A 16,461-nucleotide genomic window follows, 5' to 3' on the forward strand; every position below is an offset into this window, starting at 1 on the left:
CCATGTAACTGATAGGACTTATAACAAATTGACATAATTATTCAACCATCACTAGACAGTTCTGTTATAAGATGTTCTTTATTTAACTAAAATTGTAAATTATGATACGTGTATGTTCCCATGCAAACTCACAACAAAATACAGAAATATGATTTCTTTTAATAATAATTCATTATGTCTCTAAATTTACAATTAAAGAAAGTGATTGCAATAAGGATGTCAAACATTGTATATTAAAATAATAGATTATTCATTTGTCTCCATCCGTAGTAACGCACGCAACTGCAGTGTGCAGTTTGTAGGCTGCTGTGAAAAAAAAAAAAATCACAGGCAGCCCAAGCAGGATTCGAACCCACGACCTCTGGATTACTAGACCAGCGTCATAACCACTAGACCACCGAAGTGCCCTGGCGCTACCTTTACACATGAATAATTAAGTATAGAAGGGCTTGGGGGGGGGGGGCTTCGAAGTTTACTGCTCTTATTAAATATGTACATGTCATTTGCAACTCAACTAAAGATGATTAAACACACTGAAATTCTTAATTTAAATGATATTCATAATCTGTTTTTTTTTCTTTAATAGCTTGGGATGTACACTTTATACACTGTATCGGTCTACATTTTGCCTACAATATGGAATTCTTTACTTCGAGACGTTTGTTTTTAACAAACAAAAAATTAAGAGTCCTTTAAAGGTGCTGTAAAACAGTGGTGATTGTTTGTTTGTTTGTTTTTTGGTGGGGGGGGGGAGGGGAGTCAAATTAGCCTTGGCCCCTCTCCGCCGTCTTTTTTTTTTCCTTTAGCTGCATTTTTTTTAGTCATCACATGAAAATTCGTCTGCATCCACCCCGTAGTTTTGCTGATGACCTTTCTTTTTAATTATTTTAGCCACACACAATTTTGGCCGAATTTCCCCACCCCTCTGGTGAATTTGCTAGTACATGTACTAAAACACATTCTCAGAATGTGTTTATACATGTAGTACTGGTGGATCAAGGATTCACAGGGAGGGGGGGTCGGCCAAAATTTCTCTTTTCTCATATGTAACAAGCCTACGGGGCGAAAGGCTGATATTATGGGCTTTCTACACACATTTTTAGATGCTGATTATTGGTTAACATGAGCACGATCATTTATGTTGTGATTAATTTGTTTCCTTATATATGTATGACTTCTATTAGAGACTTAATTGGCTTGGCACTCCTTACATCGACCTATTTTAGACATCCATTTCCTTCTCTCTCTCGTGCTTTTTCTCTACTGTCCTGTGAATAGTGTAACTACATGTACATGCAGTACCTCTTTTCTTTTGTATGATATACATCAAGTTTTTATCTGAGCATATGGGTGTTGCAGCACTCTCAAGCTTCATGCATACGCAGCAACATCTTTTTGTGTTCATATACATAGTTATGCTTGATATATTGATTTGAGAATGTTATTCTTTCTCTTGTATATGTTCCGTCCGCACTCTATAGATGTAAATGTACGATGTAAGATTTGGTGTGCATGTTCGAACTGTGTTCCTCTTTTTGTTAACACACAAGAACTGACATAATAATGAACTTGAATTACACATATTCTTGAATCTTGATTCCATCTCCATTTGCCATTAGATATGTATTGATTTATGGAGCTCTTCCACAATTGTTATCCTTCCCATTGTCATTACTCATCTCTGAATAATTCAAATTTGATATTTTATTGAGGACCTATGTTTCTTCGATTACATAATGTACCTCTTCAATATATTGCTGCAAAAGGCATAATTAAACATGACCATTATTAAATATTTAAAATGAAGCTTGAAATTCTGATAGTGTTGATATTTATGTATTTTTAGGAGTTTATCAGTTTCGAAGAGTGCATGCAGGATGAGTTTTATGTTTTTATATGATCAGGTGCAGCTATCATAGAATCTGTTGAGCAGGAAAGAGAAAGATGGAAAATAAGGAATTATGAGTGAATTCGCATGCGAGCCAAATGACAATAATGACACTGATAAAAATTGTGACAAAGTAAATGTCACAAATATGTGGAATAATAAGAAATAAAGAAATTATTTCAGAGAAAGAAATAACAGAGTGCATGCATGAGTATGAAAGATGAGTAAATACAAGTAATTATTACTGACTGGCACGTCTTTTTCCCAAGATTTAGCGGTATCCTTCATCTTAGAACAAACATTCATAATCATTATGAAAGAAGTGAACTGAATTTGAATTAAAAATACACGTAATGTGAAAAAATAAAAAAGTAATTTAAAAAAGTTTTTAAAAAAACAGTAAAAAGTAAATAAATATGAAACACAGTATATCGAGTACACGTATTACCAAATGATAGATGTCCACGTGCAAAAGTGTTAAATAATATATCCACAAAAAAGGGGGGGCAAAGAAATCTTTGGAACGATCAACCACAGCTATAATAACAATACATGCGTGTACTAAATGAAGATGAAAACAATAACACTCTTTTTAGAACAATTAAGAGAAACTGGCTTGTATTATCATCTTAATTATCACTAAATGTATTGTAATCATCACAACAATCATAACATGACAATTAATTTCAATTAATAAGGTTATTGTTGATAAGCAGGTATAGCCCCAATAGTATTTGTATGTAAACACATACGAAAATGAAATAGCGACGGTTCGTAAATACACGCGTATTGCACGTTACCTATTGTACAGGCCCTACAGCGCGGGTCTCACGAACCGGCGTAATACAACTTACGTCGGTTCGTGAGACCCGCGCTTAAGTACATAGCCTATGGTGCACGCAAGAAACGATGGATTTACGAACCGACGCAGTGAGTTTGAAGACAGAAATCTCGTAGATTTTTTGAATTCACACTAAAATTACACTATGGATATGAAGAACAACTTCCACTCTCATCACCCTGTCAAAATTTTCACACACAAGACAGGAAAAGTCATTGATAACGTTGTCTAAAACTTGTGAGATCTTTAAACGCGATTTTCTCAGAACTGCATTTTCGCTCAAAAACGAAATAGCGTCGGTTCGTGAAAATGCCGACGACTTTATACTCATAAGTAGAGGTAAAAAAAAAAATGCCCTACAAAAATATCCCCTATATGGATGCATGATGACCAACACTGGCCTTTTAAAAAAAGGTCCCTCAGTAATCACTTATGCAATATCACAGCTGATTTGGAAAAAAAAAAAAGTAAGCTAGGCAGCAATGTTACTTACTTGGTATATAGGAAGAGAAGAACATATACGCTGTATTATGTCATTTTCTAAAAACAAGGCTCCCTAAAACAACACATCAACAATACCACCTACAAGTTGCAGATTAGTTTCTTGGAAATTACTTTATATCTAAATTCTCTTTGATTTTCTTTGAATGCTGAAAGACATCTCTTACACTGGCAACAAGAAATGACACATGCAATTTTGTTACTGTTTTGATGTGATGCGAACGATGTGCAATATTTATTTACCAGGAGAGCTCTATAGCTGATACAAGTATACTTTGGTAGTAGACTCTGAGACTTTTTGAAGCAATGTTTATTACCCTTGGCTATAAATAAATGTTATTTACCAACAGCTACTACCCTTGGCAGGAAATGATTATTATTTACCATTAGCTTGATAGCTTCCTTGTAGGAAAAGCAGAGACAGTGTAATAGGGGTAGAGTCACAGCAAGAAGAACAGACAAAGAAAGTGCATGACCAGGATGGATGAGGGGATGACTAGAGGGGATTGGCAGCCATCTTTTATTCATTCCAGTGGAGAATGATTCTCCCTGAAGGAGTAAAACACATGGTGCTACCATCACACCCCTCTTTGCAGCATGCTCTATGGGCTTTGAGCAAGGCATACCATAGCAATACAGTCGTGTGAATGAAATAAGATTTGTGATATAGTGTATCGTAGTATGTGTGTGACACTTACACTAATTATTTGAATATGAAATACTTTTTGAAAGCGAGCAGACACATATCACAGTCGCTGCCATTTACCAGCTTAGCAAGGGAACAGGAGATATCACAGTGCAATGTTTACTAATGTAGTGACTATCTTGCTGTATTTAATTCCATACCAAAAAGATAGAAGAGCCTAGATACTTATCTCTTTCTCATCACAATGTTACTGAAAGATCACTCCATGGTCTTAAATCATAAAAGGTTGACTTTCCATATTTTTCCCTTCTGCTTTGATATTTAAGCTAATTTGATAATATGTGAGTCTGCATCACAAGACAAACATAAAGTCGCCAGGCATGAAATTTTAGTTAAGAGCATATTCCGAAAGAGCAGACTTTAAGCTTTAAAATGATGTGTAACTCAAATTAAATGGACTTTCCTAACCTATCTAAATATTGGAAAGAAAGTACACACCCAGGAAAAGTGTGAACTGAGAAAAAAAGGCTCTGAAGTGCAGGGTCTATTCAAGCGCTTAATCTTTACCAAGCCGTGCTGGCTGTGCGATGAATGGGACAAAAACATGATGTAAACCACTGGAGTAACAATGAAGGAATCATTATATTACACTGAAATGAGCATGCCTTATTAACACATTCTGTCACTAATTAATGTCAAATTTCAAAGCAGTAGCATCATCCTTTCAAAAGTTATTAGAGTTGAAAGTGAAGAGCGTGTACAAGGTTTTTAAGAAATGAAAAAGGGACTCCAAAGACACACCTAATCACACTATTCTACCAAAACATGTTCGAGATAAACTGCTAAAAAAACACTTTCCTGCCCGTTTTATGATCCCAAATTTTAGCATAATGCAGAAGAAGACTTGTTCTTTCAGCAAATATGAAAAAGTCAAGATTGGCTAGGCTGACCCATTTCACCTATTTTCAGTCCACACACAAAATCAGTGTGTGCGACTTTTTGTTCATTTTGTGATGCACGGTCACATATGCTTTTCTGATATCAAACATATGGAAATTGATAATTTTACTCTAGACTCATAATTTGGGTAAGAAGCAAAAGCAGGGCTTAATTAATGACTATGGTGTTTAAGATGATGAAAATAATAGGATAACAATAACAATACTTTGCCAGAGAAAGAATAACCAAAATGAATACATGATGCAGGAACTAAATGAATGGAGCTTGGTACAATAATTGTTCATGTAAACAGTGTAGTCATATACTAAAGGTGATTAGATGTACAGCATGTACAACTTGCTTTGATCATGCTCAATCCTGTGGTGGCCTGATGTCTTACAGAAGACACAACCCATAAATCAAGGACGTATTAGATGTAGAACAGGTGGTCCACAGATTAAAATGTGAATCATCCTTGAATGAAACCAATTAGCTTCATCACTGGTGCCATGATATGTTAACATTTATACCATTCATGACATATAGCATCATCGCTCTCTGTACAAAACACACATCTCTTTCCATTGCTCTGCAGTGCATAGCCTGAACACGGCCAAAGGTGACTGGATGGCGACACAGTGTTGATGGGAGAAAATGGCAAGGGTTGTGTGGAGAGTATTCTGTACAAATGAGCACATCCAAAAAAGCACTCTGAGTCTCTTTGACTGGAATACTAATCAGGAAAGATTGCATTTTGTTTGATTAACTTGACACCTTTGCCTTTCCCCACCCTAATTAAACAGAGGAGGCAAGTCAAGAGTGCTGAGGCTACATCCTCTTGTACTTTTCTATCCCTCTCCTTTGCTGTAGTTCAGCATCTCATGCAGTCACTGGAGAAATGGTACACACTTTTTTTCCCTTTGTATCATAACAAGCTGTGTCATGATTGCGGGAAAAACAGCTTAAAATTTGACATTACTACGTAGTTTGCTACTTGCTCTTGTTAATGTGTTATCAGTGTTTAAAACTGATAATGAGGGTACATATTTGGTGTACAAAATTTGCAGTACATATAGTCATAATTGCTGAAATTGAATTATTCCACCAATTTGAGCTTTAATGTGTCATTAAAAAAAGACTTGAGGGGTGTTTTCCAACTTCCCAGTCAGTCATTGGGTTTGTGAGGGAAACTACTGTATCTATATGTCGAATATTTTGTGATGTTTTTATTTTCGCAAATTTTGCAAGTCCAGTACTATTTGTGAATTTAAAAACACACGAAAATATTACCTCTGATCCCCGGCATGAATGTAACATGCATGCATACATTTCTCTATTCAGTGCTGTCTTAACGGTCGCAAATTCAACCACTCACAAAATTATTGGGAAGTCCCAATTTGCAAAAAAATTTAGACTTGCTAAATATATGGCGTAAAGATAGACTGAAATGAACACATTTTAATATGATAACTTTCATAACACACACACACATACACACACACACAAACATAGTCAATCTCTCTATTACTCTTCCTCTCTATTTCTCTCTCCAAATTAAAAAAAAAAGCAACAAACAACCACTTTGATTGGAAGTCTGATAAACACATTTTACCCCGCCTGATAGAGTCTTTTGCCTAAAGACTGAAATCTTCTCTCCACGTCACAGCCGCCGCCGAGTGAATAAACTCACCTCACTGATGAAGATCCCAGAGTCTTCCTCAGAGCCGTAGCAAAGGGTCAGGCCTAGCTTGTCTTCTGCATTGGTTCTCTTTAACACAATATCCTGCAGAGGGGAAGAATTTTGTGGGATATGATGATAGATAATAATGATCCACAGAACCAAGTGACATGATATTGAAGACTGAATTAAGGTGGTAAGAAGATAGGCATGATTTTAAGGCTATATTTTCCATTTCTGATCTTCCCTGATACAATCGTGAATGAAATGGTTCAAAATGAATTTATAACTTTTGTGAAATGTGAAAATAATGATCTCAAAGGAGTTGATCATGTAGAGTAAAGCCCTAACAGGGGACTGAAGGATATCACTCTGAAAGTAGATAGAAGACACAAGCAATCAGAGCTCTGAAGCATTTGACTTAATACCATTGACAATTTTCATGATCTTCCACAAATCTATGGATTAACTGTCTTTGACATTCCAGGGATCAATGTCTTATGATGTCTAAAACGTGAAAGTGGGAGAGATTAAGAGGCAATATCACATCAGCATCAATTGTGGTAAGTTTGGAGACGCTGTAGTCTCCCCTCCAGCCCCATTCTGCATCTCCTTAAGAAAAAACAACAACAAACAAACAAACAAACCCTTTCCTCTACATTTCATCTCCTCTTGACCCACTCTTCCCTAGTACTCTGTGGTTGTCTTTTCATCTCCTCAAATTGATGCTGGTCAGTATTCAAAGGTGTGCATTTTGGACAAGTTTTTTGCTAGAAAATTCTGTCATATTACAGACTACTGTATTTCCCTCCAAGTGATATTCATTTCAATTCATTTTCAACTTTTCTTCCACAAAACATAATATAAGAAAATTACAAGTGATTTTGAGTACACAGTGGTTGCTTGCAAGATGACATTTAGAGGTAATTAACAAATTGAATGTATGTATATATAGTTTCAAACCAAACTTGTTGCACTATCTTGTTGCATTGTTTATGTTCTGAGATATTCCACTTTAAAAAAGGAAATTAAAACCTAGTTCAAATTGACTTGATGAATATTGTAATATCCTTTCAATATAATGGTAAAAAGTTCATTCAAACTTAGGTATAAAATGAGATGAGAAAGTTTTGAAACATAAAGGCCAACATGCTTTCATAAAACAGTAACTTTGGTCACGGAATTTCATGCATTTCTAGATCAAATCAAGATGATTAGATTTTACACTTCGACCATCCAGAGATAATTGTTTTTTGAAATCTTATTATGTATAGTTCATAGAATGACATAACAAAAACGACTGTAAATCTAAGAAAGCAAATATTGCTATGTAAAATGTATGTTACTTATGACAGGATAAAACACACAGGTTTAAATTGACAAGATAAAATGTAATTTGATAACAACAATGACAAATAAATGAAAAATATATCTCACTTAGATGTGCTGTATGGCATATATCAGTGTACCATTTTAGACTGCCTGGAAAACAACTGCAGTGATATTGATTTGTCACTACAATTGACAAAGTATTTGAACATAATGCCCTTTGCTTGTAAGGAAAGAAGTCTTCCTCCACGACTAAGCGTAATTACCACCTTAACAACAATAGGTGAAAATAAAACGTTAACACTGTCCAAGTTGGCTGGACATTTTCCTGAATAATCTAGGCTTCCAAAAATACCATATGTCCATTTGCTTTGCCTATCTTGACACTCTGGTGTGCTGTAAAATGGTCTATTGATTGTTTAAATGGTGCAGCACTTAGTCTAGACAGGCTGAAGCAGTCATCTGGGGCTGAGTATCCATTTGGAGCTGGCCATAGAGGAGTAATTACAACCATAGTCCTTTTGAAGATGAGTTGCCCTACTTTACTACCAGCATATTGAATTATGACCCAAGGAAGGGGGGGGGGAGCCTTATCTGGGCAGAATCAGAGTCATGTCCACCAATTTATGTAGATTGAAGCCTGTAAATTGCTTCTCATACTCTCAGCCTTTACCTTTTTTTCCACTTTTGCACAGTTTCATCTTGTCCACACAGGAGTGGTCAAGGTAGTACCCATGTAGAATTTTAGGTACTGTAAAACCAGACATTTTCATGAGTATGAAACCTTTGTGAGTTTCATGACAGCCAAGTTTTTTTGGAAAAAAACAAACACACGAAAGTTCTTGTCTACACAATGCATTGAATGTCACTGGCAATTTGCAAAAGTTTCATGCCACGAATGTTTCTGATTTTGGTTCATGGTAGGTCTTATCATGCAGGGTCCCTTCTGCCACTGAATAAATGCAGTACGCATTGTCTTCAATGGATAAATATTTCAATTTTTTAATATAGCAGATTAAAGACATTTCCCCTTTAACATGCTTTTTGTTTTTGTTTATTGTTTTTCCCTGGCAGTGACATCATCAAGTTTGGTTGAATGTTATTACGTGTATAACGGATACTCACTTCATACTCCATCTCATAGGCCCGGTCTAGACAGTCCTCGGTGTCCAGAATAGGCAGGTCCAGGTTCTCCTCTAAGGATTCCAGCTTATGAAGGAGATTGGAGTCCAGCACTGACAGGGGGTCTTCTGGATCCAATTCACACAGCCTAGAGAGACAAGGCAGATAGGCAGGGGATCCTCGATTGGTTGAAACATACTCATAGTAATGACGATATTCAGGATTTACCATGTGGCTAACTGTGTTTTCAAGCTTCATTGAAGCAATACATGACTATACTTGCTTAAATTTGAAAGTGAAAACAAATGAGAATATGATTAATTACTGGTCAATGTAAATATGGTAAATGTATCATTCTCACCAGTCTCTTTGTTTCCTTAATAAATTCTATTAGGATTCGTTACACTTGCATGGTCAAGGACATTTTGTGAAAAAAAACAAACACATTTTTTTATTCCTGACGAAAGCTTGAAATGACTTGAAATGGAGAATGATGGGAATTTGTCAAACTATTTAACATAAAAATCTGCCTTCCATAATCTTATTCGGGCAACTGACGTTCAATTTCTACCATTTTCTATCACATTACACTACCACTGCTACAGTAATTTTTCATTATAAAGAGAATATTAGGAAATTTAGAATGTCACAAGTGAACCGAGTATGATGCATGTCATGAGAATAACAAAACAAGTGCAGAGGATGCAAGATAAAATACTCAAGGGTGGTAAGGTTACACACCCATCATACATGTATTATACTGGAGGAGGTAAAGAAGTTTAAGACATGCAAATTCTCTACCACTACATTTCTCTCTACAGTCAACCTTGCCGTAAGTCGACCTCGCATAAGTTGAACAATCGCCGAAGTCGAAGGTCTTTTCAAATCCTTTTCTCTTTATATTCTATAGATTTTAATTCCTCATGAGTCAAATTTTCTTGAAGTCAAAGCTATTTCTTCAGTCCAAATAGATTCGATTTTGGCAAGTTTGACTGTAGTTACTAGCCTCTGAGCTGACTTGGAAATGAGGATAGGTGCTACTGAAAGCAAAATGAAAGTAGTTTAAATGAGATGACCACCCTCCATCTCACTTCTCATACGAGACCACGTCCGAGTCTTACCCCTCAAGTGTGTCATCCCCATTGCTCTCGCTGGGAGGTAGAGAGCAGCGCTGGAGGACTTTCCATAGTAGGTCCTCACTCTGGATCTCAGTCTGTGTGCCCACACTACACACAGTTCGCTCCTTGGTCAAGGAAGGGTCCCCCGCACCTTGGCTGGGCAGAGAGGTGCCACCATTCTTGGCACTGCCTGGTGACCGCCTCATAACCTGGACGATGATGGGTTCCTGGGCATTCTTGAAGGCCTCTACTGCTTCCTCGTGTGTGGCTTTGGACAGATCCTTCCCATTAACCTGTAGAGATGCATAAAACAGTAGAGGATGTAGATAATCAATCTTCTAATGGTTACAACAATCAAAGTAATACATCATACAATACAAAAATATGTAACCATATACATTTTGCACTTTAAACCATGTCACAGAGCTCAGAGAATGCTGGAATCACACCCGGAATCACACCCACACCCACACCCACAGTTCATCCACTTAACTCCCTGTAAAGCAGGTCAACCACACAATCACACTGCTGAAGAGAAGGTATTAGCCACCAACATCTCCCTCACATTTCATGTACTACCAGAGAGTAGACATATCCCTTGGAGTTAATTGCTACAGAAAATAAAAACACCACTTAAGGTGACATGCAATCATACTGCATGATTCATTCCATTGCAAATCACATTAATGCCAGACTTCAAAGAATAAAGTCAAACCAGTCACCCTAGAAGTACATTACATCATTACCACTGCTACTAATGATAAAAACATTTCCAACAATGGTACATTTTACTCAATTTACTCAATTCTCAAAATACAGATAGCAAGCTGTGACAAATTGCAATCATAAGACTGTCATGCAAATGGAGTCTTCAAAGCATGAAATGACTTCCACAGTCGGATTTTAATTGATTTCTACATTAGAGTGTATGTTTATCACAGCTGATGTCTGTACGACAGCAAGTCAAGTTGTCAAACAATCACATCATGGAGATATTAAAGGTAAAGTAGCCTTCTGCATTACAGTGCTATGATAAATCATTTACTCATGTTTTTTTTTTTTGACATGGATTGCACTCTTTGGAAGTGCATTTCAGTATTTGCTGTTGTCATCTACTGTAATATACAGATGATGTGCTAGCCATCACAATGATAACTTTTGGCATTCCTCAGCTTTAGGCTTATTCATGAATTAAAAAGAATACAAGCAAATGCTACTTATGAACAACAACAACAACAACAACAACAAATGGTTGACCCTACAACTCCATCTTAGAGGACATCATTAACTCAATGCATCAGATGCCTCTACATTAAGGGTTATGTATGGATCTAAATGCTTAGGAACTGATTTCCTTTCCCTTTCTAACCATGTAAAACATCTATTTTACTTCAGCACTCAAGTTTCTTGAACAAAATACATGCTCAGTACTTAAAAAAGTACATGACATCTAACACAAATCAGTTCATGAAAGGATGATGCATGCTAGCATATTTTACATTTCTGAGAAATGTCATAATGAAATAAGAGCAAGCTAATAGAAAGACTAAAAGAAAGATATAAAATCATTAATAACATTAAATCTTGCTGAATAAATTGCTGGATAATTTGATACAGATTTTTTTTTTGTTTTGAACTTTTGCTGGTCATCAAAAGTCACCACCCCCAACCCCCTCCTTTCGTACTTACGAGGTAATAATGCCGCATAAATCCACCATTTACAAGCATGGTCTACCTATTGATTGGGATATTGGATTTCAACATGACACCGGAGCTGGATTAGAGATACGCCCATTAAAGGGTAAGTAATGGCACATGAATCATGCAACTTGGACGGCTGTGTTGTTGCCACGCTACCATCAATAATTAGAGCTGGACGCTGGAGCCACTCCATGGCCTACTACGAGTATACAGGCATCGTACATCACTGGACCAAACGTAATGAGACTTCTGCAATTTACTGCCGCATCATTACCCCACAGATAGAAAACCCCAGGTGTACACTCTGTAAAACAATATGGTGCTCATAATATTTGGAAATTGATTTCACATCTGACTGGCCTCTCCCAAGAATGAAAGGAGGAAGGATTTGACTTGCATCCATATTTCATGATGGCATTACGGTAAAAAAAGAAAATAATAATAAAAAAACTCATTGTTTCTTACCACAGGAATACATCATCTCTCCTAAACAGATTATCTGGACAATTTATATTAGCTCTAGCCAGACTTTCTCTTGGGAACAGAGGGATGAAGGTTGGCTGGTAATATGTTTGCATTCTCCTAACCATATGAAGTTATGTTGTTATACTTGCTTACATTCCGATTAAAACACGGGCAGGTAGAACAGAAGAGGTAAAGAATTTCTTTCTTTTTTTCTCTTCCAGCTGTAAGCAGATGTGCAAAATATTAGAAAAGACCTTTTTCCCCTTTATGTTCCATTAGTTGCAGTGCAGTTGTTAATTGTAGCTGCCTGAAGAGCTATACAAAGTTAGAGCTTGACTGTGTTTGTTTTTTTGTTTGTTGTTTTTAGTCGATCAAGGTATGTCAAAAGCAATTGAACCATGTCACACGTGCACTTCATATCGGTATCATAGAGTTCCTACTTTGTGCTAACATCCTATTTTCAGCCTTGTACACTCTGCAAACAAAGGAAGTAAACACTTTTTCGAGGTCACATTTTTCATAAAAGGTTTTCATGAAAATCAATGTATTATATATCATGTTAAAAGGTAATTTAATTGGCTTTTAAGCTAATAGGTTAATCAAAAAAGAAAACTTTAAGCATGAGTGAGCACATTCGTTTTTTTTGTCTTCCAAGGCACAAAATTAAAAATTGCAAAAATTGACATGTTCTCTTTCATTTGCAAATGCCCTCCACAGTAACATTGACAACAAAAGACCATTTTAACACAATGAGAGACATGAATGAAATAGGAAAAATACGTTTTTGTTCTCTTTATCTCTTTATAACCTCTAAGAAAAACAAAGTGGGAAACTAAAGGGAAAAAATAAGAATTTTCTGTCAAGTCAAACTTCAAATGACATAGGGAATAATAAACATAAAGATGATTAAATGAGCAGAATTTCTTTATATATTTCTTTTAATCTAGTGATTTAAGAGTCCATGTGACCATTTGAAGAACCAAACATTATTTACAATTTCCTAATTTTGAAAAAAGCCCTCAAATTTCTACTATTTTTGTTGATTTTTACTTCTCTTATTTCATTTTAATCTAGATTTGACATAAGATGCTTTATTTTCCTCCATTATTTTTAGCCTTCATTGATCTTTTGGGCTTTAAAGATATCATAGAGATCAAAGGTTTATTTTTGCAACTTAATTCATGTTTCTTTTTGTGTGAAATTTGTTGTTTGTTCTTATTGTTCTATGGAAGAGCACATACGCATGAATGACACCATTGCAAATTTTGAGCCCTGGAAGAGGAAAACAATGGTGTTCACTCATGCGTAAAGTTTGTCTTTTTGTTGACCTACCAGGTTGATAGCCAATTGAATTACCTTCAATATAGTATATAATACATTAGCTTTCAGCCAAATATTCTATGAGAAATCTAAACTTGAAAAAGTGTTTACTTTCTTTATTTGCTGAGTGTATTAGAAGGGAGATGATATGTTCTTATCATTTACACTCCTGCCTTTGAAATAAAAAAAAAAAATGCACTGCCATTTCTACCCTTTTTGCACCACTAGCAAATGATGTGGCTGAGCTGAAAGTAATGAGTCAATGTGTCTGGCAGCCTGCTGTGTAATCCTCATCTGGAGAGGAGGGAGGAGTTGAATGTTTCTTAACAACATACACAGTCACATGCAAAGTGCATGAAATTGTTTTCATTATTTGTGTTTTTGTCATGGGCTTGTGAAATTTTACTCTGCAATAGATTTTCACTTCTAGGAATCAACCATTAGAATCATATGCTTTATTCTACTTAAATCAAATTATGACTGTCAAATCACTCTTTTTTCTGCTTGGACTTGAAATGTTACAGAATCTTCAACTCAACAAATTTCATTTGAATAGTATGAAAAAGCAAAAAAAAAAATCAATATAAATTTGATAAATCTAATCAGAGAGCAATGACCTTTTCATCATAAGCTTTTGTTCCTACCTGGTACTCTCTGGACAAAAACAACAACAAAAACAACAACAAAAGAACTGTCGTGGTCACGTGATCCTCATATATGTCAGCTGTTAATCACTCTTAAATTCCCTTTTTTATACTGAAAGACAAAGAATTCTGATTTGTCTTCAAACTGCTCATAGAGAAATATTTCCTAAGTCACATGGAGACATAATTTTATATCTTTGAAATGTGTCGAACAGATCAAAGAAGAACTACATTCATTTGTTGGTATCAATTTCTAGGGGAGAAAAAAGAGAAAAAAAAAGTGTACTCAGTCAAGGCACGTTAAAGGGACTGTACAGTACTGGTTGAGGTGGGGATTCATGTTTTGAACATTCCTAAGTGAGATAATGAGAAACCTCTTATGAAATATGAAAGAACATGTCATATTAAGAAGGATTCAACGTTTATTTGATGAAAATTGGTTTTCAAATGGCTGAGATATCCAAAAAAGCGATAATAATAAAAGGCGACAGGCCACGCCTTTTATTAGGATCTCTTTGTTTCAATTTGTTTTTGGATATCTCAGCCATTTCAAAAACGATTTTCATCAAATAAACTTTGATACCACTTAGAATTGCATGCTCTTTGACATCTCATAGAGTGGTTTCTGAATATCTCGCAAAACGTTAAAAGCTAAATCCTCACCTCGACCAGAACTATACACACCCTTTTACCTGCAAAAGCAATACAAGCTTGATTTGACATTGAATTTAAAGTCCATGATAACATGGAACTTTGCTACCTCGAGCAAGTTTTGCACCATGGCAGAATACATATTTGTGCGTACCCATCATGGGGGGAAAATGAAACAATGGAATTTATATCTCTGTGCTTGCATGGTCCAAGTGACCTCTGAAAGTACATATGATGGAAATCCTTGGCAAACACTCTTCTAAAATGCAAAGCTTCCTCATTGCTGGAATACCATGCCTTTCTCAATGGCAGCCTTCTACAAAAATACCATTCTTGGGTTTCTCTCCAAAGAGTGCTGGCGAAGAAAAATTACTGCCAAGCAAGAGGAGCAAGCAGAATGCTGAAGACAGATTAGCTTTGAATTACAAAGTCTACCTCATTTGACACATGCTTTGGTGTGTGCCAAGGATTAGCGAACGGAACTCCCCACAAATCAGACAATCCGGCGCATGCACACCCCCTTGGAGTGGAACACCCGCCACTTAACTGGGATCCCACACATTCTCTAGTTTTAACGGTCTCCTACTAGTGCCTACAATTATTATCTGTCTTTGAGTACTACTTTACAGATATCAGATTTCTATTCTAATCAATTATGCACAAAACCAATACAACACATGTTTTCACTATCCATTACATAGTTAAAAAAAAACTAGTTTACATTGGCTTTTGTTGCATTTCTCTTTTAAGAAAAGTTCAGAAGGCAAAGCGCAAAAGCTAGAAAATGAACCCTTGAGACACAGTTTTCCCTGGACCAAATTGAAAGAAAAAGTACAATACAGCATCATCTCCTCCTTGCTCACAGTAAGTAAATGCCCACAGGGTGTCTGCAGAGCGGCTCAACCAAGTCATATGTCCGACTGCCTTTTGTGCTGCATAATCCACAGGAAATTGCCTCATTTATTGCTATCGCTTCCCTTTAATAACAAGAGTGGACTGATTCACAGAATCCTCTGGTAGCGGCATGCTGGACAAAGGGACAGAACCCACAATGTAGGGGTGAGACACACACCGATGGGAATGGATCTTTTTGTCATGTTGTTGCCATGACGTCATGACATCATCACTCTCTCAATCATGTGGTGTCGGAACAATGCCCGAACCACAACAATCCTGTCAACTGCAGCTATTTTCAAATACGCTTGTGTCAATATAAACTGCTATTCTTGTATCTCTTCCTCTCCTTATCTCTAAAACTGTTCTGTGAAAATGAATAAAGTGTCTTTCTTCCTGCAAAACCAGCTGGACGCAGCCACAAGATTCTTCCAGAGTTTGAGGTCGATATGAGTGTTCAAATCTTTTGCAAGCCTAAAAATAGATTGTTCAAGGAAATTCCATAGATGGGAAGAAAAGACACACCTCTACTGCATTCAGAGCTGCCAGAAATCAATCTATTACCCCAGCCAGTCACCACAGTAGTACACCCCACCTTGTCTACCAATCCCAAGATGTCTGTGTGACCGAGCCCCCTTTCTACTTCCACTCACACACAGAGGTTTTTTTTTTAGTATAGTACTGATCAATATTTTCAATTATCATCTGTAGTACAACACCTACC

At 36.4% G+C, this 16,461-nt stretch overlaps 1 protein-coding gene across 1 annotated transcript in view; it reads right to left on the minus strand.

The window, feature by feature from the left end:
- Window positions 1-16,461, minus strand: part of LOC139744575 (E3 ubiquitin-protein ligase PDZRN3-like) — a 205,803-nt gene that overhangs the window by 45,897 nt on the left and 143,445 nt on the right. Inside the window, 3 exon segments of the mRNA XM_071655008.1 lie at window positions 6,506-6,598; window positions 8,948-9,092; window positions 10,066-10,355. Coding sequence (XP_071511109.1) covers window positions 6,506-6,598; window positions 8,948-9,092; window positions 10,066-10,355 — 528 coding nt within the window.

The sequence above is a fragment of the Diadema antillarum genome, unplaced genomic scaffold, assembly GCF_040938485.1.
Source record: "Diadema antillarum isolate AM-2024a unplaced genomic scaffold, OU_Dant_1.0 seq00001189_RagTag, whole genome shotgun sequence".
Lineage (NCBI taxonomy): Eukaryota > Metazoa > Echinodermata > Echinoidea > Diadematoida > Diadematidae > Diadema > Diadema antillarum.